The following is a 27,500-nucleotide window of genomic DNA, read 5'->3' on the forward strand; positions in this document are numbered from 1 at the left end:
ACACGTTTGTCTCATATAGAGGGTGTGAATAACACAATAAACACACAAACATGAAAGCAGCAGTTCAGAAAGATCACAGTGATGTTTCATGTTGACAGATGAGCTCATTATAATCAAACTATCATAACAGTGTCATTTTAGACTGTAGACTATATAGATCTGGCTCTGTGAGACTATAGTTTGAATTAATCCGTTTTCTTTGCACACTGACATTACAGTCCAGAACGGCTCTTACCCTGAGCGCTGTATGATATATCTAAAACTCAAAGGATGTTCTGCATTATTTGAGATGCGGCATCACTCGGAGAACATCACATGTCACTGCCCTCGCTTAACTATCATCCAATAAGACTGAGTATATGAAACATACGAGACTAGAGCGTCACCGTCGGCCAGAGCGACTGCGGATACACACAGTTTCTATATTATATCTTTCCTATATTGTATTTATATAAAGCGTTTACAGGCAAATTTAAACTGATAATCGTTTGTTTTACTCGTGTTTTCCAGTTTCCTCTATTAAATCCAGTCCCTCAGCAGCTCTTCCGGCACTCAGGGTTCCTGCGGGAAACTCAATGCATAACCCCTAAAAAATTACATATCTGACTTCCTAGGTTTTCTATATAAACGCTTTATATAAATACAATATAGGAAAGATATAATATAGAAACTGTGTGTAACCGCAGTCGCTCTGGCCGACGGTGACGTCACGCGCATACGCTCTAGTCTCGTATGTTTCATATACTCAGTCTTATTGGATGATAGTTAAGCGAGGGCAGTGACATGTGATGTTCTCCGAGTGATGCCGCATCTCAAATAATGCAGAACATCCTTTGAGTTTTAGATATTCTGTCAGTTCTTGTGAAACCTCACAGCAGTGTGTGTGTGTGTGTGTGTGTGTGTGTTAGTCCCTGAGGAAGGTTGGGAAAGACTCCACAGTGCTCCTCATCTGCGTCACAGTGTTCCTGTCGTATCTGCCGGAGGCCGGACAGTATTCCAGCTTCTTCCTCTACCTGGGACAGGTGCGTAACAGTTCGAGTTCACTTCCACAGTGTGGCGTCTGTCCAAATGAACAAGAAATAGACTCATTTTGACTTGAAAGTAATTATTCATAGCCTTCCTTATGAATTTGTGTTAATTTTCCCTTTAAGCACAAACATTAGAAACTGTGTGTGTGTGTTTCAGGTCATCAACTTCTCATCAGAAGCGATTGCAGCTTATATAGCGATGGTGGGAATCCTGTCCATCATTGCACAGGTAAAGACCTTCAGCTTAGCTTTCACAAACCCTCGTCTTCATGATGAATGTATTCAAACATACATATGTAATTAACAGTAAATAAAGTCCTCTTTGGTATTTTTTTTATTGCTAACTAATGAACTGTGAACACAAGAACCAATGAGGTTCATTCTCGTGTTACACAGCACGCTTGAGCTTTTGATTATGTTTCTGTTTAGCCTAAATCAGACCTGATCATCTGCTGTCAATCAATCAGCCGATGGCCGATACATTGTTGCATCCCGACCCTATTCATGACACTGATTGTCTTTTTGCAGACGTTACTTTTAAGCATTCTAATGAAGAGGATTGGAAATAAAAGCACAGTGCTACTGGGCCTTGGGTTTCAGCTGTTCCAGCTGGCCTGGTACGGCTTCGGGTCAGAACCGTGGTGAGCTGGGTCTACGATCTGAGTCTGTCCTAATGCTATGATGGATAAGTAGGGCTGGGTATCGATTCAGATGTTCCAATTCGATTCGCAAGCTCTTAATTCGATTCGATTTTTGATTTCGATTTTTGATTTCGATTCTCAATTCAACTCAATGAATATAGATTTAATACAAATCCTATATTTATTTAAAAGAAAGAACAGTGAACATAAATTTACAAGGGGTTAATTAATAAAAATAAATTAAGAGCCACAAACCTGTATACTAAACTCTTTTTATTTAAGGTACATTAAAACAGAACCCAACTCTATATTTCAAATGCATACAATAAATAGACTTTGGATTTTGATGCAAGATGAAAAATTGATGCTGAAAATTGGACGGGTCAGAAGAGTCGCACGTCTTGATCAAACAGGATCAGGTTATTTTATGTTTAAGATTAAACACACATAATATCTCCCAGCATTAGTGTAACATGTGAACAGTGGAGGAAAACTGATACTGGCTTTTGGGTGATAGATAAATAAATATGGAAAAAAAATGATTTGTGACCTTTGAGAATCGACCACATTTAAAAAAAAGATTAATAAAAAAAAAAAAAGATTTTTGCCCAGTCGTATGGATGAGGTTTATTTTGATCTGTATAGACTGGCATTGTTTGTAATGGAAAAGAGATTGAACGCGTGACGTCAGCACTATTGTGAAGGGATTACCGGCCTGTGACTCGCTGGGTTTAAAATAGTGTTTGTGTTTGTGTATCCCAGGATGATGTGGGCGGCCGGGACCGTCGCTGCCATGTCCAGCATCACCTTCCCCGCGGTGAGCGCGCTGGTGTCTCACTGCACAGACCACGACCAGCAGGGTAAGGCTCAGACACGTGCGTTTAAAGACCCGTCCTGTGTTAACAGGGTGAGACTCAAAACACAACATGGGCGTTGAAAAGAGCTTGAGTGGCTCTCGTGTTAAAGCTCTGACGGAATCGTCCATATCGCTGTGGAAGAAGATTGTTTTGCAGCCAAATTATGTACATTAACAATGATTTAAAATATTAAAGGAGTCGTTCACTTCAGAATTAAAGTTTCCTGATAGTTTACTCACGTCATCCGAGATGTTCATGTGTTTCTTTCTTCAGTGGAAAAGAAATGAAGGTTTTTGAGGAAAACACTCCAGGATGTTTCTCCATATAGTGTCTTCAATGGGGTCCAACGGGTCGAAGGTCCAGATGTGAGTTTCAGTGCAGCTTCAAAGTCTCGACACGATCCAGCCGAGGAGTAAGAGTCTCATCTAGACAAACCAGCGGAGACAAGTCACTATATGGAGAACAATCCTGGAGTGTTTTCCTCAAAAACCTTCATTTCTTTTCCACTGAAGAAAGAATGACATTATCTTGGATGGCGTGGGGGAGAATAAACTATCAGGAAACTTTCATTCTGAACAAATCCTTCAAATTAAAATATCAGTTCACATCAAACTGGAAGTAGCGGATCCAATTTTAGTGTGGCAAAATGTCTCTGCCACTGATTCTCTGGATTTGATGATTTGTGTTGTTTTAGGAGCGGTTCAGGGAATGATCACAGGGATTCGAGGTCTGTGTAACGGACTCGGTCCGGCTCTCTTCGGATTCATATTCTTCCTCTTCAATGTGGAGCTGAAGGAGATGAGCCCCGTCCCGAACCCCGTCACACCCGCCACCGAAGAGGTCAGAGGTCACTGCTCAGTCAAGCTTTCAAGAGCCGCGTTTCCATTTCCCTTCAGATTGCGGACTGAAAATACGCCCAATGGAAACAGTTTTCGCGTTTACAGTCACCTGACGTACGTAAAGTCGATCGTTCCTTAACGAAGGCGAGGTGTGTTTGGACAGAAGACGAGACGGACTTCTTTATTAAACTCATAAAAGACAAAAGAATTATGGGAATACTGGATTCTAAACAACAAAGAATGGCATAATTTATGAAGAGCTTGGAGCAGATCTGAGGGAGAAACACCCAGAAACTCATATGAGCCGCTCCCAGTATAAGGGGCTTTTCTTGCCATTAAAGCAACACCAAAGATTCTTTTGTACCTTAAAATAATGTTTCCAAAATCGTTTCAGTGGTTCATCGACTCGTAACGGGTGAACGGCACTTCTGCGACCCTCTATCGGCTATAATCGCACTAGGCAAGTTTGCCAGATCGGATAGCGGATCTGTAGTTCGAATGAGACATAAGAAACTACAAATTTGACTAGCTTTACGGCAAGCGTTACAATAGCAAGCAATGTCATTATTTTGTTTTTCTTCGTTTCTGATGTCGCAATACATCATACTTTCATAAAATCATGCAACATACTCTACCTTGTCTGTGGACATTGTTATTTCCAAAGCCGGTGCTGGATAAACAAATAGCGTGCGTGCGACGGTAGGCTAACTTATTTACGACAGCGGTAATAGACAATTCTGCTTCCGACCTGTAGGGGGACCGAAGAGGAAAAGTGCTTTGGTGTTGCTTTAATGCTTGGATAAAACACCTACGTCTCCTTTGATTAATAATAATGGCCACGTCTGCGATATACGTAAATCTACCAACATCCGTCGCCATGATGTTTGGAATGATTATCTCGAGAGGAAAAATTCCGTTTTAGTCGCATAACATCGGTTAATGGAAACGGCGTCATTTTGCAATAGTTTTTTAGCGACATTTAGAAAATATCGCACAATTTTTGCGCAAATGTTTAATGGAAAGGCGGCTAGTGTTATTTTCTTGTTTGTTTCTGTTTGAATTAACATTATTTTTCTTACCCAATTTGACCGTTCGCAAAGACCCGCCCCCTTTAGTTACTGTTGCTATGTCCGACAAGCCACGCCGCTCTCACACACACACCATGTTCTCACACACTTAAACACACATCGCGGAGCAGAGAGGACACTGACAACACACTGACACACAGGACAGACCAGGGTACTTTTGATATGAAACAAAGTCTCACCTTTCAAATTTGGTCTTTTTTTTTTTTAAAGAAATGTAAACAATAAATAGCGTTTTGTGGCTCTTTAATGTGTCTGACAGATCGCTCAGTTAAAGCCGCTCGTGAACCGATCATCTCTTCCTTCTAGTTCATTTATAGCATCAAATAAACATGAATGAACATCAGAAGGAATGTTGTTTTAAAGACGTCAGTACACTCCGTTTATCAAGATCAAATCCTCCAGCGTTCAAAAATGGCGGATGGCGGATTATGATTGGTCAGATCGCCTGTCAATCAAACTCCCTGCAAAGGGTCAATTAGCAGATAATTTCAGTAGCACCTCACTGCAGTACACGAGATCCAAGGGGTGGAGTTGGATCCAGATCAGGGGGTGGAGATTGGTAGGTTTAGGTATATGTAAGGTGGGAGGAGTTGGATCTGGATCCAACTCCTCCCCCTGGATTTCGTGTTCTGCAGTGAGGACCATCTCGATAATTCTGCTTTTTTTAAGCTCTCTTAATTTTGATTTCCCCAGAAAACTTAAGTCATTTTACTACTTCAGTAAATGCATCTTGCTTTAAGAATCTGTAGATATTTGGACTGGAAACAAGACAAAAATAAAATACTAAGTAAGAAAAGCATTTTTTTTTTGTCTGTGTTTTGTCCTCCAGAAGTCCGTGATTCCGGGTCCCCCGTTCCTGTTCGGCGCGTGTACGGTGGTGCTGGCGCTGCTGGTGGCAGTCTTCATCCCGGCTCAACACACTCCGGTGGTGAAGACGTGCGGCGCGAGGGCCATGACGGAGCCGGCGAGCGGCGGCCCCGAGAACGCCTCCGTTCCTGCGAGCGACGAGGACAACGAGCCTCTCCTACAGGACAGCAGCTTGTAGACCACTGAACCCAGCGAGCTTCCCGGTCCCGGAGCGCGTCTTAAAGAGCTTTTTATGTCTAAACGTCTTTATAACAAGGTCTCATTTGATAACATTAGTTAACGCATTAGCTAACTGCAGCATTTATTCATCTTTATCATAACTCATATTAATCCACAGTGCAAGAGCTAATGTTACGAAATACAACTTTTGATTTTAAATGTATTATGTTGAATTTAAAGTAGTTGTAACTTTCAAATGAAAATTAGCGCATGATTTACTCTCCCTCAAGTCATCCTTATATGACACTCTTCTTCCAGACGAATACAATCAGAGTTATATTTAAAAAAAATCCTGGTTCTTCCAAGGTTTAGAATTTAAAGTGAACTACTCCTTTCACATGCATTAAGATTTATAAACACTGTAGAAGTATTTTTCATTGTTGGTTCTTGTTGAATAATGTCGTAAACTAATGCTAACAAATGAAACCTTATTATAAAGCATCATCTTACTTTTTATTTTTCTGTCTTCGAATCTTTGAAAGAGAATGTGCCTTCTTCATATTTTGGCGTATAGTTCATGTGCTGCCGTGTATCTAATTTGTAAATGTAGTCAGCCAATATCCTGTAATATATTACTGATGAACTTTAACCTCTGCGCTAAACTTGTATAGACTGCAAAAATAATGTCATCGTGCAAAGTTTTCATCTGAAAAACATGATGTTCTTCTTCAGTGTTTCTGTCTCGTTCTCCAGCACAAACATCTGAACATCCTTAAATCAAGAGACATTTACTGGAGAAGCAGAGAAACCACTGAGGATATTAAGACTTGTTTAATGAAAAATGCCAATATTTGCCAATGGAGTCAAATTGAATTAAGTTTATTTTTCTGACTCCATTGTCAGATATTTGTTCTTGTTTTAAGCACAAACTCACTTCATTTTGATTCATTTTCCAGTCTTAATATCTTCACTCATTTCTCTTCTCCAGTAAGTGTATCTTGATTTAAGGATGTTTAGATATTTGTGCTGAAAACGAGACAGAAACACTGAGGAAGAACATCATGTTTTAAAGTTAATAAATGGCACAAAACAGACATAATCATTGTTTTTATGTCAGATGCAGCTTTTGATGGATGAATTATTACAAAGTAAATTCTCAAATCCTCATATATGAGCACCAGCTACTCGACACAGAGCTGCTACCTCACACTTAAACATCAGCTTGATTTAATAACGCATAATGACTGATATCATTTCCAATAATCATGTTTTTAAAACCGCTTTACTGATTTATCGCTCGACTCTTATTGACTTTTATGTGATTATTTAATTCGTGTTTTCTTTGTTTTTTTGCATGTTAAACGCAGAGTCAGTTTCATTACGAGATAAGCTGAAGATGATCAGATTGATTGCATTATATCATATAAACTGCAGCAATAACCGCATGAACTACATGCCTAAATCCACGATCTCTGAATGTCTGTCGCGTTACTGACGTGTTTTAGCAGCACAGTTTTAACTTTAATCGCCAATCTTGGGGACCTGATTATTATTATTATTCTGCATACTTGAAAATGAAGTGTTGACGTGACTGTATTTATGCGATCGGTGCTGATTTCCACGCATTGATTCGAGAAGCTCGTAGCCCCAATAAAGTCATTTTAGATGTTTTTCAATGAAATGCACTTTGTTTTTTAATGATGTTTCGGCTCCAGTGCCATTCCTCATGTCTATGCAGACTCAGTGATGCTCTTTGGTTTGACCAGATTTTATTGAAGCGTGCAGTGCACATTAAGCATTCGTTTGCTGATGTTTGTTACAAGCTGTTCGTTAATCAATGTTTCAATAAACCACTTCATATTCCAGGATTCGATTGGTGTTTTTTCTCCATTGACAGCTTTTGCAAAACATGACGTTCTTCCTCTGCGTTTCTGTCTTGTTTTCCAGGACAAATATCTAAACATTCTTAAAGGGGTGGTTGATTATGATTTCACTTTCCTAACTTTAGTTAGTGTGTAATGTTGCTGTTTGAGCATAAACAACATCTGCAAAGTTACAGCGCTCAAAGTTCAAAGCAAAGGGAGATATTTGCTTTTAAAGAAATCGCTTTTTAAGGACTACAACAAACGGCTGGTAGAGACTACACGAGCTTCCTCCCGGGTTAGTGACATCACCAACCCTAAAATTTACATAAACCCCGCCCCCAGAACACGATTTATAGATAATCAAAACAGAATATGCTAATCAATGACTAGAAGATAAATACACATCAGCTTCATAAATTCATCAACTAACCATTCAGAAATGTCCTGTTGCTTCTACATGTTGTCACTTCTTCTTGAGTCTCTCCATCATTGTCTGACTCTGAACATAAAAGGCTAAAAGTTGTTGAAATTTTCAGTGTGTGTGCGTGTGTGAGGTAAAAATACACAAGCTGCTGTAGCTCCGCCCCCTTTCCCGGGAGCAGCAGCTCATTTGCATTTAAAGGGACAGACACGAAAACAGTGTGTTTTTGCTCACCCTCAAAAAGTGACAATTTTAACATGCTATATAAAAATATCTGTGGGGTATTTTGAGCTGAAACTTCACACACACACTCTGGGGACATCAGAGACTTATTTTACATCTTGTGAAAAGGGCATTTAAGGACCCCTTTAAATCATGATACATTTACTGTAGAAGAAGCAAAATGACTGAAGATATTAAGACTTGTTTATAGAAAAAAAACCCATCAAAAATGTCCTTAAAACAAGAACAAATATCTGCCAATAAATGAGAAAAATAATCTTAATTCAAAGCGAAACAAGATTATTTTTCTGACCCCATATTAAGGATAAAGTCACTTAATTTTGACACATTTTCAGACTTAATATCTTTAGCCATTTCTCTTCTCCAGTAAATGTGTCTTGATTTATGAATGTTTAGATATTTGTGCTGGAAAACGAGACAGAAACACTGAGGAAGAACATACATTTTTACATTGTAGGAAAAACTTGGTGTTCGTATGTTATATTTATGTCAGAAAGCAAAATTGATGAAAAAGTTTTAATTGCAATACATTAAAATGGCATTTCTTTTTAATGACATATCTTATAAAACTGAGTTAGATCAAACAGGATCATAATCATGCTGTTAAACGTTTGGTCACATCAAAACAAACTTAATGAAGATCTTCACTGAAAAACCAGATCAAAATGGGTTTGGCATTTTAACTAGTCAGAATGATAAATGCGGTCAAAAATAAAAACGTGAACTTCAACCCGACTAGCTGTCAAAATTACAGATCTGCACCGCAAAGAAGTCTTGTTTTCAGCACAAACATCTAAACATTCTTAAATCAAGAGACATTTACTGGAGAAGAGAAATGGCTTAAGATATTAAGACTAGAAATTAAGTGAGTGTTAAAACAAGAACAAATATCTGTCAGTGGATTTAGGAAAATAAACTTAATTCAAACGTAAAACAAGATCATTTTTCTGAGTCCATTGGCAGATTTTTGTTCTTGTTTTAAGCACAAACTCACTTCAGTCTTAATATCTTCAGTCATTTTTCTTCTCCAGTAAATGTATCTTGATTTAAGAATGTTTAGATGTTTGTGCTGGAAAATGAAACACTGAGGAAAAACATATTTTTTTCTTTAAAAGAATTTAGTAAAAGCGCTGCTACAAAAGAAATCCAAACCCTTTAGATACTAAAACTCATCAACAGTTTAACCTGCATTTGAATTTGGATTGCACTCGGAATGAGAGAACTAATAACCGGATCACACTGATGTCTGGAGTCATGATGAAGATGAAGATGATGATGGTGTGTGTTCTTCATCTTCTACAGCAAGCAGCTCAAGGACACTTTAGTGGTGTACATCGGCTGAGTGTCTGAAAAGAGTCGTTTGAGGAACTTTAAAGCTCAATATCTGCAAATGTATTCTTTTTTTAACCATTCCTGCATGCATATATTTTACTTCATCCTCTTCCCTCTGGTCATTATGACCCGGAAAATATTTTTTTATAAAAAAATTGAGTGTTCATCAGAGGGGTCCAAGACCCCAGGCCTTTTGTCGCACTTGAACCACCAATACACACACAATTTTTAAAGTATTCGAGGAGTTTTGAGGTTGAAATTTTAAAAAGTAACAAATCCTTCCGTCACGGGTCAATTTGACCCCATTAGGAATGAATGGAATGCGAGGAATGCTTCAGTACACATAGAAAAACCTAAAAATGCTCCAAATTCAAACTAAAAATGCTAAACTTTACCAAAAAAATTATTTAATAAAGTCTACATGTGTATCTGAATGCATTCTGAAGAGAAACTGACTTTAGGACCCAGAGGAACAGCTCATTTATAGAGATATAAGGCCATATAGAGTCATGAAATATCATATTATATTATTATTTTTCCTCAAAAGGTCGGCAAAGACACACAATGTAAGATATTTTGAGCTGAATTAAAAGGTTAATGCATGAAATTGTGAGTTATTTTGAATTTAAGTTGACAGAATGTGAGGAATGTGCTTAAATTATTATTTATTTATTATTTATTGATCAAATCTAGTCATTTAAAGGTGAATAAAACAACAAAAAATCTCCCCAAAAAAATTTGCATTAAAAAAATATTATCAAAATTACATAAAATAAGCTTTCTGGACAAAAAATTATTAAGTATAATTTTAGGGCTTCGGGTCACTTTGACCCGCGAGCGGAGGATGAAGTAAACGGCATGTAAACTGATGACATCACTGATGATGACGTCACTGATGATGACGTCACCTCTGTCCTGAAGAGACTCGATGTATGTTTTCATGAACTCCTTCTCAAGTTCGTCCTGAGCTTCTGCGTCATCGTTCACGTCTTCATCCGGAGCGCTGATCGGATTGTCATAAAGTCGGATTAATCTGGAACAGAAAGATCCCGATCAGGCTGATCATGTTTTGATCAATACTCAGACTGAAACGAAGGGTTTCTGAGGGATATTTCACACACACACACACACACACACACACACTTGATGTCAGGGCTGTCGACGATCTGCGACGGGATGCTGTAGAGCTCGTCTGCGCTGATGACCAGCATCTTCAGGTGAACGAGGTTCGTCATCGGCATCGGGACGCGTCGCACTCGGTTCCTGTGGAGGAACAGCGTCTCTAACGCCTCGAGTCTGAGGAGAGATCACAGCGCAGAATCATTGTGTGTGTGTGTGTGTGTTTACTCTAGGATTATCAACAGAAACACACAGCTTTGTTTATGTGATTTGTGAGGACATTCCATAGGCATAATGGTTTTTATACTGTAAACTGTATATTCTGCCCCCATCCCTAAACCTGCCCATCACAGGAGACATTCTGCATTTGTACATTTTTAATAAAACACTGCTTAGTATGTTTTCAAAGCCATTTGAAATACGAGGACTCAGGAAATGTCCTCATAAATCACGTTCAAGTTGTAATACCACTGTAATACCCATGTCATTATACAAATTTGTGTCCTCACAAATCACATAAACAACAGCACACACACACACACTCTCTCTCTCACACACACACACACACCGGTCGATGTCTTCAGGCAGGTCAGTGAGTCTGTTTTTGCTGATGTCTAAAGTCTTCAGGTTCTCCATGCGCAGAACACAGATCGGGATGCTGGGAAACTGGTTCTCCGACAGATCCAAGTGCTTCAGTTTCTTGAGATTCCGGAGCTGAAAGAAGAGGAATGTCCCAGCTAACAAAAACATTCCCATTAAAGTCATGAAAACCTTATTTCTGAATGTTCAAAACATCCGTTTTTTTAAATGTTTAAAAAAAAAAAAATCTTGGTTATGTGAACGTTAATGGAACATTACATTCAAACATTATGAGAACGTTCCTTTTGAATGTTCTCTGAAACAAGAAGTAACATTTAAAAACGTTTCAGAAAATGATCAATGTATAAATAATGTGTTTGTGCTGATGTTTTGAGAACATTATTGAAGGCCAGATATCTTTGAACGAACGTTCTATTAATATTCCTGGAAGAACGATTGATCATAACTTTGAGAACCTTCACCTTCCGTTAGCTGGGATAGACAGAAATATCTGTAGTGTGAACGACTGAATCTATATGAGTGATTTCTATCTGCAGAACTGTTGTACCTCATAGGGAAGCTCAGACAAGCTTCTGTTCCCCGTCATCTCCAATCGCTCCAGATTCTCACACTCTCCGAGTTCAGCCGGAATGCTCCGCAGTTTATTATAATTCACATTTAATTCCCTCAGGCTGATGAGTTTTCCTGTGAAGGACGAGACGTTTGCGTGTGATTTCTAGCGTGTGGAGTGTTTAATTCAGTGTGAGATGATCCGAGGTTTAGTGACGCACCGATTTCCACGGGAATCTTCGTCAGTCCGTTCTTGGGAACGTCCAGAACACGCAGATCCACGAACGCCTCGATGTACGTGGGAATCTCCCGAATCTTCGTTGCGTGGATGTGCCATTCCCTCAGATACGTCATAAACTGAAGATCTTCGGGTAGTTTCTGCGAATCACAGTCAGAGTAAAGTCACGGACAGAACAAACGCGCTTGAGAAACAGAAGAGTTTCAGAGTTACCATCCATTTGTCTCCATTCAGCTGGAAGATGAACTTGTTGTTCTCAGTGTCAGAGTCTGGAGGGAAAAGGTCAGAGGTCAGAAAAAACAGTTTGATGAGGTTTAGGCCAGGGCTATTATAATATAATAATACTATTAAGAACTATATCTGAAACATATATGTATATATAAATATTTAAAAATATATTACTAAAAATGCTAAAAACACACAACAAAATGGCTACTACTTTAAATAAAATGAAAACGATTCAAAATAATATTAGCAAAATAGTATCTCAATGATACTAAAATAAGAATTATTGAAGAATGTATTTGAATATCCATTTCATCAGGTCTAAAAGTACTAAAAGTATTAATTGTTTGTCCATCGGAGAACATCCTCAGAACTTTGGCTTTATAAAGTTATAAACAAACGTTCTTCCAGTAACATTAATGGAATTGGAATGTTCGTTCAATATAATCTGGTCTTTAATAACGTTATCAAAACAGTATTTGCACAAATATTATTTATACATCGTTCATGGAACGTTTTTTCTAAAACATTTTCAGTTAGATGTTCGTCTGACGTTCTTAAAATGTTACTATTATGTTACTACCATAATGTTTGAAGAATGATACAATAGAGAAAATGTATTTTTTGACATTCACATATTTTTTTTAAACATTTACAAAAACTTTCTGAGAACAATCAGAAATAATGATTTCATAACTTAATGGGAACGTCAGCGAAATGTTCTTCAAACGCACTCCTGTAGGCTGGCGTTCCCGCATACCGTTGTGTAGTGTGTGTAGTTGATCACATGACCGGTCCAGGTAACACTGCAGTGCCGAGACCTCAGCGCTCTTCAGTTTCCGGCACGCGATGCGATACTGCCACTGCTGATTCACCCTGCACACACACACACACACACACACACACACACACACACACACACACACACCTGCTTTTTAATATTAATCAGTCAAATATACTGATGGGACAGAGATATTCAATTCCCTTTCTACACTATGTAGTATATGTAGCTTTGTGTATATGTGTGAGTGTGTGTGTGTTTGTGTGTGTGTGTGCATGTGCACTGCAAAAAATGTTTTTTTTACTTAGTATTTTTGTCTGGTTTCCAGTCCAAATATCTAAAAATTCTTAAATCAAGATGCATTTACTAGAGAAGTAAAATTACATAAGATATTATGTCTTGTTTTCCGGGGAAATAAATAAAAATTTAGTGAGTTTTTGCTTAAAACAAGTAAAATTATCTGTCAATGGTGTAAGAAAAATAATGTTAATTCAAACAGAAACAAGATTATTTTTCTGACCCCATGGACAGATAATTTTACTTGTTTTAAGCAAAAACTCACTAAATTTTTATTTATTTCCCCAGAAAACAAGACATAATATCTTATGGCATTTTACTACTGAAGTAAATGCATCTTGATTTAAGAATTTTTAGATATTTGGACTGGAAACAAGACAAAAATACTAAGTAAGAAAAGCATTTTTTTGCAGTGTGTGTGTGTGTGTGTGTGAGAGTGGCAGGGGTTAGTTCAGTGTGTGTGTGTGTGTGTGTGTGTGTGTGTGTGTGTGTGTGTGTGTGTGTGTGTGTGAGTGGCAGGGGTTAGTTCAGTGTGTGTGTGTGTGTGTGTGTGTGTGTGTGTGTGTGTGTGAGTGGCAGGGGTTAGTTCAGTGTGTGTGTGTGTGTGTGTGTGAGTGGCAGGGGTTAGTTCAGTGTGTGTGTGTTTGTGTGTGTGAGTGGCAGGGGTTAGTTCTGTGTGTGTGTGTGTGTGTGTGTGTGTGTGTGTGTGTGTGTGCGTGCGTGTGTGTGTGTGTGTGTGTGTGTGTGGCGTGGAGATGTTTATTCCTCAACATGAGAGTTGGTGTTTACTGAACTGGCGAGACTCACTTGGCCAGAGCGCTCTGACTGATGCGCTCCTCCTCCTTCTTCTGCCGCTGCTTCTGCTTCCTCACTCGCCCCTCCCACAGGTCTCGGATCAGCGAGAGGTCGTACACGGGAATGTCCACTCTGGACCGGTCCGCCTTCATGATGCTGAACAACACACACACCGTGAGAAACAAAACACACACACATGATTGAACCATCCTCACATACAGCAGCTGATAGAAACACACACACACACACACACTCTCTCTCTCTCTCTCTCTCTCACACACACACACACACATAATTAAAACTTAATATCTCATATAATTTAGTAAAAGCATCTGTTTAGTTACTTGTGCTGGAAAACATGATCAAATACTGAGAATGTATTTGTCCAGTGTTGTGAAACAGAAGCTGAATCTGATCTCACGCCTCCATTACACAGTTTTACACACATTAATCATGTTTGTTTAGTTGTTATTTAATGAAGTTAATGTGAAGCTTTCCCAGCGAACAGGGAACACGGTTCTCAAAGTTTTGAACAACGATAATAGAACGTTTGTTTAAAGTTAATCTGGTCTTTAATAATGTTCTCAAAACATCATCACAAAAACATTATAAATCGATCATGGAGCGTTTCTTAAATGTCACTACTTGTTTCAGAACGATCAGAGAACATTCAAAAGTAACGTTCCCATAATGTTTGAAGAATTATACAATGTTCACATAACCAAGAAAAATATAGACCTATATAAATAAATAAACAAAATTATGATTTGAATGTTCAGATAATAGAAATATCTTTTTCATAAATTAATAAAACGTTCTTGGGTCATATTTGTGTCCGACGGCGGGAACCTGAGGTGTTCGTGTCGTCATGTTGACTGCTCGAGGATTGATCAGATGTGTGTGTGTGTGTGTGTGTGTGTGTTTGTGTGTTGAGATTGTGACTCAGCAACAGTCAGTATGACCTCTAACCTATGAAGAGTCACCCAGTTTACCAGCATAACCACACGTTATTCGCTGCACGTTTAATTAATAACCGCGTTAATGAGTGTGTGTGTGTGTGTGTGTGTGTGTACCTGCGCCTGCGAGCTTCCGTCAGTCCTGCTTCGGCTGCTTGTTTACCGGCGGCTGGATCTACTTCTGCTTCGACATGATGCTATTTTTATTTTACAGCGTGTGATTTGATGCCTCGTGTCTCAGTCTCTGGACTCTCTCTCATGTCCACACTCTCACACATACTGATCCGTAATGACACACACACACACACACACACACACACACACACACACACACACACACACACACACACACACACACCTTTAATCCATCTGCAAACAAACACTGATGACGTAATACAAACCTGTATTTACATAGCCTATTTATATGTCGCTTGTGTCCTTTTTGTTCCTCTGAAATGTTTCATATGTTGACCCGTTACACTCATTATTAATCACTCGATTCATCAATTAACACAACAGCCGATTACTACGGTGGCCGAGAGGTGCAAAACAAATCACAATTACAAAAACAAAATAACAATTCAGAAAACACAACGACAATTTAGAAAACAAAATAACAATTCAGAAAACACAATAACAATTCAGAAAACACAACGACATTTCAGAAAACACAACGACAATTCAGAAAACACAACGCCAATTCATACAAAATGGAAAAGGTAGGTATATTTTGAGAATGACGTCCTTATCACTGATTGGACGAGACACCTGTCAATCAAGACATTTGTGATCAACTTTGTTTTGCTATGCGAAAATAGAACACATTAAACTTTACTTTGAAGAAGGACATTCATGTGCCGTGATTGTGGACATGCTGGCGACATACCACATAATATTTACTATATTAATAGTGTGTCATCATTAGTTTAGTATGCCTGAGCACATGGTTAGCATGAGTGTTTCGCGATTAGCGCGATAGCCCGCTATTCATTATAACTGGTCATTATGTCGATGTTATTTGAGTGTATGAGAGTACATGATGTTGTTTCAGTCTTATTTTGTTTGTAAAAAGCATGAGATTAGAGTGTTACTACAGCTGCCACACGTCATTTTGGGGCTAGCTAGAGCATGAGAACTGCACAGAGAGAGTGTTAAATAGCTTGTTGATCATATTTTTCATTCTAGTGTGATGGAATGTTTAAAGTCACTTATGTCTACAACGGTCATTACTGTAAAAAAAAGTGATATACATGTTGAGAATGTATGTTTTGAGCTTTTGTTATGCATATTCTCTTATGCTTCATTCTGAGTAAATACACCAACAAAGAAGCCATCACTGCAATGCTCTCTTTTATTTCATTTTTCGACATACCACGACATTAAAAGCTGCGTCAACCAGGACAGTTGTTCGGCTACCGGACAATGTGGTTAGTACTTCTGCAGAAGTTGCGTGTTAAACGTGATGACATATGCGGCTGCTGCAAGAACTCAACCCACCAGGGACAGAACAAGGACACGTCGTAGATTCGTTAGGCGTACCTATCACTCCATGGGACCGAACTTTGCTCCATGGCATGTTGATGGGTACGATTTGTTTCTACCGGTACTTCCAGACAGTATCGCTTGATTCCGGTTCTGGCTTGATTGACAGGTATCTCGTCCATTCAGCGATAAGTACGTCATTCTCAAAATATACCTACCTTTTCCGTTTTGTATGAATTGTCGTTGTGTTTTCTGAATTGTTATTTTGTTTTCTGAATTGTCGTTGTGTTTTCTGAAATGTCGTTGTGTTTTCTGAATTGTTATTGTGTTTTCTAAATTGTCGTTGTGTTTTCTGAATTGTTATTTTGTTTTTGTAATTGTGATTTGTTTTGCACCTCTCGGCCACCGTAGGATTACACACGTGTAGCAGCAAACTTGATGACTTTTTTATCCATCCCTGTAAAGATCTTGAATAATTTGCATTATTTGTTTTCCATATGCAGTGATTTGATCAGTGTATTTTTGACACCCCTCCTTGAACTGCCACCTTACCGTGGTGGAGGGGTTTGAGTACCCGAACGACCCTAGGAGCTATGTTGTCTGGGGCTATATGCCCCTGGTAGGGTCTCCCAAGGCAAACAGGTCCTAGGCGACGGGTCAGACTAAGAGCGGTTCAAAAACCCTTTATGATGGCACTAAAATCAAGGTCCGTGACTTCGCCCAGCAAAGCGCAGCCGGGGCCCCACCCTGGAGCCAGGCCCGGGGATGGGGCTCGTATGCGAGCGCCTGGTGGCCGGGCCTCCCCCCACGGGGTCCGGCCGGGCTCAGCCCGAAAGAGCGACTCTTTTTCGAAAAGCGCTCACCACCCACAGGAGAGACCATAAGGGACCGGTGCAAAGTGGAAGGCGGGGGCCTCGACAGCCCGATCTCTGGACGCGGAAACTAGGTCTAGGGACGTGGAACGTCACCTCGCTGGCGGGGAAGGAACCTGAGATTGTGCGGGAGGTTGAGAGGTTCCGACTAGAGATAGTCGGGATCACCTCTACGCACGGCTTGGGCTCTGGAACCACACTCATTGAGAGAGGATGGACTCTTCACCACTCTGGAGTTGCCCATGGTGAGAGGCGGCGGACTGGTGTGAGTTTGCTTATAGCCTCCCTGCTCAGCCGCCATGTGTTGGAGTTCACCCCGGTGAAGGAGAGGGTCGCTTCCCTGCGCCTACGGGTTGGGGATAGGTCTCTCACTGTTGTTTGTGTCTACGGGCCAAACGGCAGTGCAGAGTACCCGGCCTTCTTGGAGTCTCTGGGAGGGGTTAGTGCTCCGACTGGGGACCCCGTCGTTCTACTGGGGGACTTCATTGCCCTCGTGGGCAGCGACAGTGACACCTGGAGGGGCGTGATTGGGAGGAACGGCCCCCCTGATCTGAACCCGAGCGGTGTTCTGTTATTGGACTTCTGTGCTAGTTACAGCTTGTCTATAACGAACACCATGTTCAAGCATAAGGGTGTCCATCAGTGCACATGGCACCAGGACACCCTAGGCCGGAGGTCGATGATTGACTTTGTGGTCGTTTCATCTGACCTGCAGCCGTATGTCTTGGACACTCGGGTGAAGAGAGGGGCGGAGCTGTCAACTGATGGGGGGCTGGACAGACTCGGCAGACCCAAGCGTACTGTGAGGGTTTGCTGGGAACGTTTGGCCGAGTCTCCTGTCAGAGAGATCTTCAACTCCCACCTCCGGCAGAGCTTCGACCGGATCCCGAGGGAGGCTGGAGATATTGAGTCCGAGTTGACCATGTTCTCCACCTCCATTGTCGAAGCGGCCGCTTAGAGCTGTGGATGTAAGGTCTCCGGTGCCTGTCGAGGTGGCAATCCCCGAACCCGGTGGTGGACACCGGAAGTAAAGGATGCCGTCAAGCTGAAGGAGGAGTCCTATCGGGCCTGGTTGGCTTGTGGGACTCCTGAGGCAGCTGACGGGTACCGGCAGGCCAAGCGGACTGCAGCCCGGGTGGTTGTGGAGGCAAAAACTCGGGCCTGGGAGGAGTTCGGTGAGGCCATGGAGAAGGACTATCGTCTAGCCTCGAAGAGATTCTGGCAAACCGTCCGGTGCCTCAGGAGAGGGAAGCAGTGCCCTACCAATGCTGTTTAAAGTGGAGGTGGGGAGCTGTTGACCTCACCTGGGGATGTCATTGGACGGTGGAAGGAATACTTTGAGGATCTCCTCAATCCCACCGTCACGTCTTCCATTCAGGAAGCAGAGGCTGAGGGCTCGAAGTGGGACTCGTCCATCACCCAAGCTGAAGTCACCGAGGTAGTCAAGAAATTCCTCGGTGGCAAGGCACCGGGGGTGGATGAGATTCGCCCAGAGTACCTCAAGTCTCTGGATGTTGTGGGGCTGTCTTGGCTGTCATGCCTCTGCAACATCGTGTGGGGGTCTGGGACAGTGCCTCTGGGCTGGCAGACCGGGGTGGTGGTCCCTCTTTTTAAGAAGGGGGACCGGAGGGTGTGCTCCAACTATAGGGGGATCACACTTCTCAGCCTCCCCGGGAAAGTCTATGCCAGGGTACTGGAGAGGAGAACACGGCCGATAGTTGAACCTCGGATTCAGGAGGAACAGTGTGGTTTTCGTCCCGGTTGTGGAACACTGGACCAGCTCTATACCCTCTACAGGGTGCTGGAGGGTTCATGGGAGTTTGCCCAACCAATCCACATGTGCTTTGTGGATTTGGAGAAGACATTCGACTGTGTCCCTCGCGGCATCCTGTGGAGGGTGCTCCAGGAGTATGGGGTCCGGGGTCCTTTGCTAAGGGCTGTCCGGTCCCTGTACGACCGGAGCAGGAGCTTGGTTCGCATTGCCGGCAGTAAGTCAGACTTCATCCCGGTGCATGTTGGACTCCGGCAGGGCTGCCGGAGGGTGTCAGGTTTGGGGACCACATGATCTCATCTCTGCTTTTTGTGGATGATGTTGTCATGCTGGCCCCATCAGACCAGGACCTTCAGCGTGCACTGGGACGGTTTGCAGCCGAGTGTGAAGCGGCTGGAATGAGAATCAGCCCCTCCAAATCCGAGGCCATGGGTCACAGTTCGAAAAAGGTGGTTTGCCCGCTACAGGTTGGTGGAGAGTTCCTGCCTCAAGTGGAGGAGTTCAAGTATCTTGGGGTCTTTTTCACAAGTAAGGGAAGGATGGAACGGGAGATTGACAAACGGATCAGTGCAGCTTCTGCAGTAATGCAGTCGATATACCAGTCTGTCGTGGTGAAGAAGACGTTCCTACTCTCACCGAAAGGACAAGATCCCGGATACAGGCGGCCGAAATGAGCTTTCTCCGCAGGGTGGCTGGGCGATCCCTTAGAGATAGGGTGAGAAGCTCGGTCACTCGGGAGGAGCTCAGAGTAGAGCCACTGCTCCTCCACATCGAGAGGGTCAGCTGAGGTGGCTCAGGCATCTTTTCCGGATGCCTCCTGGTCGCCTTCCCGGGAAGGTGTTCCGGGCATGTCCCACCGGGAGGAGGCCCCGGGGAAGACCTAGGACACGCTGGAGGGGCTATGTCTCCCGGCTGGCCTGGGAACGCCTCGGTGTCCCCCCGGAAGAGCTGGAGGAAGTGTCCAGGGAGAGGGAGGTCTGGGCATCCCTGCTTAGACTGCTGCCCCCGCGACCCGGCCCCGGATAAGCGGACGAAAATGGATGGATGGATGGATTTTTGACACACACATGCAGCTGTAGAGCATGACATCATCAGATCACACACACACACACACACACAGATCTAATGCACACAGACACCGGGGCTAGTTGTCACAATAAAAGTAAATGCTTTTTCTTCTGAATTCTGTCCTCCAAACTATAATTAAACCTTGTCATATTTTTGACATATTTGCAACATAATTGCAACATACTGACATAGCCTACATTAAAAGTATTTTTCAGGTTTTGAGCACGTGTTTTATGTGCCGTCATTTAATTTATAAATTATAGCATTCTGTTGGCTATGTATAAACAGTTAAACAGTATAAACAGTTCTGTTGGCTATATATGTATATATAACTTCCTGATTATGCAATTTATCTAAAAAGCTTAAAATATGCTGTTTAATGGGATGTTCTCATGTAACAACTTATAATGTGACAACATGCCCCTCTATGATCAAATCTAAATGATAAAGAAGTGACACATTATAACATTAAATAAAGGAAGTGTCCCAGACTGACCAGCAGAGAGCAGGATTGGTCCAGTTATGACACTGTTCAGTTTAGATGTCATTTATTGATTTAAAAAAAGTTCTGTTGACATCATCATTTTGATTACCAGTATTATTATAGTTAATTAAAACTAAAACCATTAAAAGAACATTTTCTTTACTCGAAATAGAATATAGTTAAATCATATTGAAAACTTATTTTAGTTTCAGCTAGTTGCCAAAGCAATTTTTTTTTTTTTTCATTTAGTTTAACTTGATTTACTAAAATAACTTAAACTAAAACTGAAATGAAAACTATATAGATAAAACTAAGACAAATGGCAAAAACACTATAATGGTATCTCAGTTATGCTAATAACACTGATCATTACATTAACTTAATATTGTTTTAAAACTGATATTTAGTTGATTTTTTTTAAACATTTGTAGTAACTTAATGATATTGTCTTGATAATTAAAAAAAATGGGCAGTGGTTTTTTAGTTCCCATGTTTTGCATAAAAAATAAATGTTGAAATTGTGTGTCATTGTGTTTTTATTGAAGGGAAAGACGTTTAATGCTGTTATGATCTACATTTTGAAGGTTTTGTGATAGAGCTCGCTGTTGATTTCTAAGTGAAATACATCAGATTAATTGTTTCCAATTAGTTGAACAACTTTTTGTAAGTAATCAACAAAAAAATGTGTTTATGCTGCAAATAATTAAGTTAAAACTCAAACTCAAAGTAGTTTGTTGGTTTAACTTAATTTATTAGATGTTGTTATAACGCAGAAAAAATTATGCAAACTGTTTTTTTTTATTTTTGTAGCCAAAACATTATTTTTAGAGTAAAGATTCAATGTGGTTCAATCTAGAACTCTAGAACTCGTTTCAAATTTTTGCCAAATGTCACGATTCCCCTGTTTTGTTTAAGGACTTTTATTGTGTTTCATGCCGTAGTTTCCTGTGTCTGTTTGTAGTACTTTTGTTCATTGGTTCTGCTTGTTTCTTGTCATCTGTGTATAAATGTTTCAGTCAGTGTTTGTCAGTGGTTGTCTTTGCATGGCTTGTAGAATTGTCACGTTCATGTTTGCTTTGTTCCTCTTTTGTGAGGATTCCCTTTTTCTTTAATAAATACCGTTCACAGTTAAATCCTCTTTCCTGCATCGACCATGACACCAACAAGCTTCTATATAAGGAAAGATTGCATATACTTTAAAGGGGACATATCATGAAAATCTGACTTTCTCCGTGTGTAAGTGCTATAATCGGTGCTTCTACCAACACAGAAAACGTGAAAAGTGAAGCCCAGTAACTGTGTTCTGGTGAGCCTTTCTCTGCAAGCATGACAAAAATAAGCCAATCAGATTTCGTTCTCCTTCTGACGTATGAAGAGGATCTTATTATAATATTACCGGCCCTTAATCTGCACGTTTACACACACGACATCTGGTTCCACCAGCGACAACAGAGACCAGTTCTAACGCAATGATGAAGATCCAGCAAAGCCTGAAGCTGTTCTGTGGTTGAGCTCAGACGAGCACTGAACACTATTGACCAGAACATGTCACCGCTGTCTTATAAAGACCTCAGGAGCTGTGGACACTTGTGGAGAAGTTAAACATGATGATGAGATGATCAGTGTAACTCCACAACAACTACAGAAATGTCTCCACTAACATTCAGAAGCTCTTCCTGAGTCTCTCCGTAAGGCTGCACTCGCTCCTGGTGATTCTGGATGAGTGAGATTGGCCTGTTTTGTTATTGCCGGAGTCTCTGAAGCTTTTGTAAAGACTCCGCCCTCTTCTGAACGGAGGCGGAGCTAAAGCTCATTTGCATTTAAAGGGACACACACAAAAACGGCAAGTTTTTCCTCAAAAAGGTGCAAATTTGCCAATGTAATTAATGATCTGGTATTTTGAGCTGAAATTTCACAGACACATTCTGAGGACACCATAGGTTTATATTACATCTGGTGCAAAAAAGCATAACATGTCACCTGTAATGTTTTACAAGTTATTTACATTTATTTTCTAGTGATAAAGTATGTTTATATGAGATGTTTCGGATAAAATGATCCGATGAAAGGTTCTGTATATGAAGCGCCGACTGAAGCCTTTAAAGTTCATTCAGTTCCTTTTCTTCTGAGATCCCTCTCTCTCTCCGTTCAGCGGCGGTTCGTTCTGTTCTCTCTCTGTGACTGAAACACAATGATCTGAGTGAATGTCAGCGGATCTGCTGTCACTCCATCTGATATCTGTTAACTTGTTAAAGCTGGCGAGCGTGTGTGTTTGTGTGTGTTGTTAAATCTCATCTCCATGTCAGTGACTTCAGCTTCAGGCCGAGAGCCAATAAACTCATCCCGTCTTTCTCTAAACTCTACAGCTAGGTTACATTTGTTAACATCAACTAACAATCAAAGATACCTCTTAATGCATTTACTTATTTTAGGTAATGATCTTAAATCTTAAATCAATATGCATTTACTTGAGAAGCAAAATGACTGAAGATATTAAGTCTTGTTTAATGAAAAATGAATCAAAATGAAGTGAGTTTGTGCTTAAAACAAGAACAAATATCTGACAATGGAGTCAGAAAAATGATCTTGTTTTCACTTTGAATCAAGATGATATTTCTGACTGTGTTTTAAGCACAAACTCACTTCATTTTGATTCATTCTTCATTAAACAAGTCTTAATATCTTCAGTCATTTTGCTTCTTCTCCAGTAAATGTATCTTGATTTAAGAATGTTTGGATATTTGTGCTGGAAACGAGACAGAAACACTGAGGAAGAACATCATGTTTTGCAGTTGATTAAAGGATTAATAAATACTGTATGTATTGCTGATTATTTGTTAATGTTAGCTAATGGGACCTTATTATAAAGTGTTTCCCTAAACTTAAATTTGGTCTAAAAGAGTGTTTTGTTTGTTTAATCTAATGTAACCGATATAGAAAGCACAACAGAGCTTTAATATTGCTTTACGTTCCTCTAATCTAAATCACTTTACATAAGCGAATAATAATGCATGAATGTAAATGTTAGTCTTACTGCACATTTTAAAGCAATATAATTTGATATTTCTTAAATGAAGAAAAGATCAAAAATGATATTATTGCAGTAAATGTATTTAAATTCAGGCACTGAAGTAAAGCTCTGGATGTTTCCGCTGTTAATCCTCATTTTGACCCGGAGAGGATTTTCTTTTTCCTGAAAATGCTAGTTAATGTTATTGTGTTGGACTAAAACACATATAACTTCCCAAAAGATTGATCAGTTTTCGTTTTTTTTTTTTTTTACCTCGTTACAAAAATGACCCGCCTACATTAAACAGCTTATAAATCTCTCATAATGCTGTTTTATCATCAAATATTGCATTCAATCTTTTTATCTGCTTGTTTTCTTTCCATTAGCACAGGTTTTGCATTGATTTTTTGGATGTGATTGATCGTAGAGCTCAATCAGTTTCAGAGTGAAATAAAGACTGGAGGATTTTCAGCAATTCAAAGGTTAATGTGGTGAAGACGTCTGCATCACACTAACTCTCATATATGAGCTTACATCACATGTTTGTGTTGAATATCCTCAGAAATCAGCCATCCAGCAGAGTTTATTTTAAACAGTGACTCAGTGAGCGCCTGTGCAGCTGTGCCTGATGTCTTAGGCAGCATTAGTGTCTTATATCATAATTACACACGGCCGGGACTGAAATAGAGCTCATGCCGGCGGTTAAGGCCTCGAGATCAGGACAAATCACGCCCAGAAGACATGAAGTGTCACACTTGTGTTTGGATTTGCATCACACCCAGATTTTCCAGATACATTTGGCCTTGTGTAAAAGGGCAAGAAAACGAGCAGGTGTTAATGTGCTGTAATGCGCCTGAACAATAGACCAGATCGAGAGCCATCGCCGAACAGCCGTTCGCAGCTATTCATTTAGCAGACTCTTCTCAGCGGACGGGGAACGTTCTCCAGTAACGTTAATAGACGTTTGTTCATATGGTCTTTATATAAACCCAACTAAAACGTATCAATGCATAATATTGTTGTGCTGATGTTTTGAGAACATTATTAATGTTTTTTGTTACTATATTCCGAATTTTCAGAAAACTTTCAAAAGTAACGTTCCCATAATGTTTGAAAATTGAATGTATGTGTTTTGAACATTCAGAAATGTTTGGCAAACAATCTTGGAATATCTTTGGTGACACACATATGAGGACGAATAGAAGATTTGCTCAGAAAAGTACGAGTTAGATCACAGATGAAACACTACGCTCAAAATAATCCGTTTACAATGGCTCAATCGGACCTAAAGGCCATAATTCATTATGCAAAAATCACTATGAATATTAATGTGTTGTCGGCAGTGTGTGTGTACACAAACATCATATAATGGTAAAAATCCACCCACTCCTCTTTTTTTAATCCCCATAAATCATAAGCAGTGTCTCAGAACAAGCCTTTTGCAGATTGTAGCTTTTGTGATGTCACATATGCTTAGGCCCCGCCCACGACTGCTGACGGACTCCGCCCTATTAGCATAGTATTAGCATAAACCCCGCCCCTCAGTGAGCTGTACACCGTCCGCCATGTTTATCTCCTTGTCAGAGCATTCAAGTAAAAAATGTATTTTTATTAAAGCAACTAAAGCTATTCAGTGAAGAGAGCAGTGAGTGATTTTCTGTTTTTCTTGTGTTGTCTGAGTCATATTAACAGCATATATAGCAGTATGTACAGTATATTACGCTGCTTATACTTTAATACACAGATCTAATATACACAAGATTTCTTTCCCTGCTGTTTACGTTCACAGACATAACCGACTGTGTTTATGTGTGTGTGTTTTTGACAGTTTAAGGTCAATAAGACGTGAAAGAGAACTTAGTTTAATACTCACGCGATGCTCCGTCTGATATCCAGCTGTCTGTGCGCGTGATTCGGGTGTGTGTGCTCAGAAAACCATATTTCAGAAGTTTAGACTGATATAACTTTAAAACGCATACAGATAATAAACTTTCATAATGATGAAGAACTGCAATGTCACCGCAGCGCGATATAGATGATAATAATCAAAACTAAACAGTTGTTTTAGTTTTCGTCAGAGTATCTGAGGCACGAGCTGTACAGGCTCCGCCCTCTTCTGGAAAAGGGGGCGGAGCAGCAGCTCATTTGCATTTAAAGACACATGCACGAAAACAGCATGTTTTTCCTTCCACTCAAAAATGGCCATTTACAACATGGTATAATAAATGATCTGTGGGGGATTTTGAGCTGAAACTTCACAGACACACTCTGGGGACTCCTGAGACTTAACTTGTTAAAAGGTGCACAATAAGCCCCCTTTAAACACATCTGGATGAAATTTCGATCAGATTGAAAGATAATCGAGGAAAAATGAAGCATGCAAACACATTCTTATCAGTCAATTTTAAAAATATCTTGCACACATGTGCATACTTATGTTTAAGGACATTTTATGTCATAAGCGTTTATTTCGTTACATCTCATGTCTTTAGGACTGGTCCAAAATGTGGGCGGGGCTTGATTGTGTCTGTGGGGAATTGATTGGATGTTTGTGGTTTGCTATTGGCTGAGCTCATGTGAGTGACAGGTGTCCCCGCCCACATCATCAGAGAAGAGAAGAGATGCTGCAAGATGAACTTATTCTGAGTCAAGATTATTTACAGAATAATGATGTGCACCCATAAATCATTTAGCATAAACACTGCAATATTCCATTCCAAAAGGTCAGTTTTAATTGTATGGCGACAGTAAGATTTCTGTGTACGGACAGATGTGAGAGATGTTCCTGTGAACACGCAAGTGCAGACTGAGCTAGACACGTGTTTTAATGCGTCTGTCACTTGATGATTAGAGAGGGTTATTTTAGATGCGATGGTACTTTACAACATATGCAAGATGTTTTCCACCTTAAAAATACATTCTTTATGTAATGGATGCAGGCGGATATCAGGTGTGAAAACTCCCGAGTGTGACACGGTGTGTGTGTGTGTGTGTCGGGAACAGATATGTTCACTGTCGCTGAGATGTGAACATGATACTGTCATCAGGTGTTTGCAGTAATAAGCTCATTAGTGTTCACGGTTTTGTTTGTCCGGTGACAGTGTGGAGAGAGAAGGCCGAGCGATCTGAAATAAACTCGAGGAGGAGCTGAGAAACATCATGATGACACTCACACACACACGCTTCAATAAAGACACACACCGCATCTCTGAGTCCAGTCGAACACGTGTGGAGGATGAAGATTAGTGTTACTGTGCGCTACTGAACAGATCAACATCAGGTCACTATACACAACATGCACTTCAGTTTACTCTGTCCTTTAGGACACTTGACCTTTGACCTTTGATGATGTAGCAGATCTCGTTCTCTCCGCAGGACATGAGTTCTGCTCTCATCCATGACAAACTCTTCATCAAGACTTTCTGGGAGCAGAAGATCGTCAATCAGAGCCAGAAGAGAGAGGTTGAAGAAGGCAGGATGAAGAGGAGCGCTCTCACTAAGTAAGTCACGCGGTTTGATCACCAAACAAAAACTTATTAAAGTATTAAAGAGTATTAAAACTAACTTTATCTGGACAATAACTTTATTCTAGATCTGCTGTAAAGCCTGAACAATCTCTGTTACTGTAATCTCCTGTTATCACTGTAAAGCTGCTGTGAAAGCGCTGTATAAATGAAGGAGACTTGACTTGACCATACGCTATTATTCCGATAGAAGTGATATTGTCTGTCTTTTAAAGCACTGTTGTGTTAATATAGACATTTCTGCATATATTAAAGCGCTGGACTAAACAATATAATATAACATATCCTGAAAAATTTCAAGAAAAAACAAAACTCTCCAAACTCAATATTCTATTGTATATTATTTGTAATGCTGGCCAACGATTAATTGCATCCAAAATAAAAGTTTG

At 40.3% G+C, this 27,500-nt stretch overlaps 3 protein-coding genes across 5 annotated transcripts in view; 2 read left to right on the forward strand and 1 right to left on the reverse strand.

Moving 5' to 3' along the window:
• Positions 1-7,347, forward strand: part of mfsd14bb (major facilitator superfamily domain containing 14Bb) — a 16,452-nt gene extending 9,105 nt beyond the window's left edge. For 2 of the 3 annotated variants that reach the window (XM_084086687.1, XM_084086688.1), the window contains exons 7-12: positions 909-1,022; positions 1,186-1,257; positions 1,557-1,669; positions 2,432-2,529; positions 3,221-3,366; positions 5,283-7,347. In XM_084086687.1, coding sequence (XP_083942813.1) covers positions 909-1,022; positions 1,186-1,257; positions 1,557-1,669; positions 2,432-2,529; positions 3,221-3,366; positions 5,283-5,498 — 759 coding nt within the window. In that variant the 3' untranslated portion in view covers positions 5,499-7,347. The remainder of the gene's footprint in view (positions 1-908; positions 1,023-1,185; positions 1,258-1,556; positions 1,670-2,431; positions 2,530-3,220; positions 3,367-5,282) is intronic. The other variant, XR_014602986.1, reaches the window with a different exon arrangement.
• A 1,163-nt stretch (positions 7,348-8,510) lies between these two features.
• srp19 (signal recognition particle 19) overlaps positions 8,511-27,500 on the reverse strand; it is a 23,375-nt gene continuing 4,385 nt past the window's right edge. Inside the window, exons 5-13 of the mRNA XM_084086722.1 lie at positions 13,957-14,100; positions 12,832-12,947; positions 12,060-12,115; positions 11,830-11,986; positions 11,607-11,743; positions 11,028-11,173; positions 10,484-10,636; positions 10,249-10,373; positions 8,511-9,354 (exon numbers count right to left, since the gene is read on the reverse strand). Coding sequence (XP_083942848.1) covers positions 9,305-9,354; positions 10,249-10,373; positions 10,484-10,636; positions 11,028-11,173; positions 11,607-11,743; positions 11,830-11,986; positions 12,060-12,115; positions 12,832-12,947; positions 13,957-14,100 — 1,084 coding nt within the window. The 3' untranslated portion in view covers positions 8,511-9,304. The remainder of the gene's footprint in view (positions 9,355-10,248; positions 10,374-10,483; positions 10,637-11,027; positions 11,174-11,606; positions 11,744-11,829; positions 11,987-12,059; positions 12,116-12,831; positions 12,948-13,956; positions 14,101-27,500) is intronic.
• Positions 26,733-27,500, forward strand: part of LOC311065883 (protein FAM240B) — a 2,071-nt gene continuing 1,303 nt past the window's right edge. The window contains exons 1-2 of the mRNA XM_084086718.1: positions 26,733-26,867; positions 26,963-27,087. Of these exons, the coding sequence (XP_083942844.1) occupies positions 26,966-27,087 (122 nt within the window). The 5' untranslated portion in view covers positions 26,733-26,867; positions 26,963-26,965. The remainder of the gene's footprint in view (positions 26,868-26,962; positions 27,088-27,500) is intronic.

The sequence above is a fragment of the Abramis brama genome (assembly GCF_963993115.1).
Source record: "Abramis brama genome assembly, chromosome: 16".
NCBI classification, from domain to species: Eukaryota; Metazoa; Chordata; class Actinopteri; order Cypriniformes; family Leuciscidae; genus Abramis; species Abramis brama.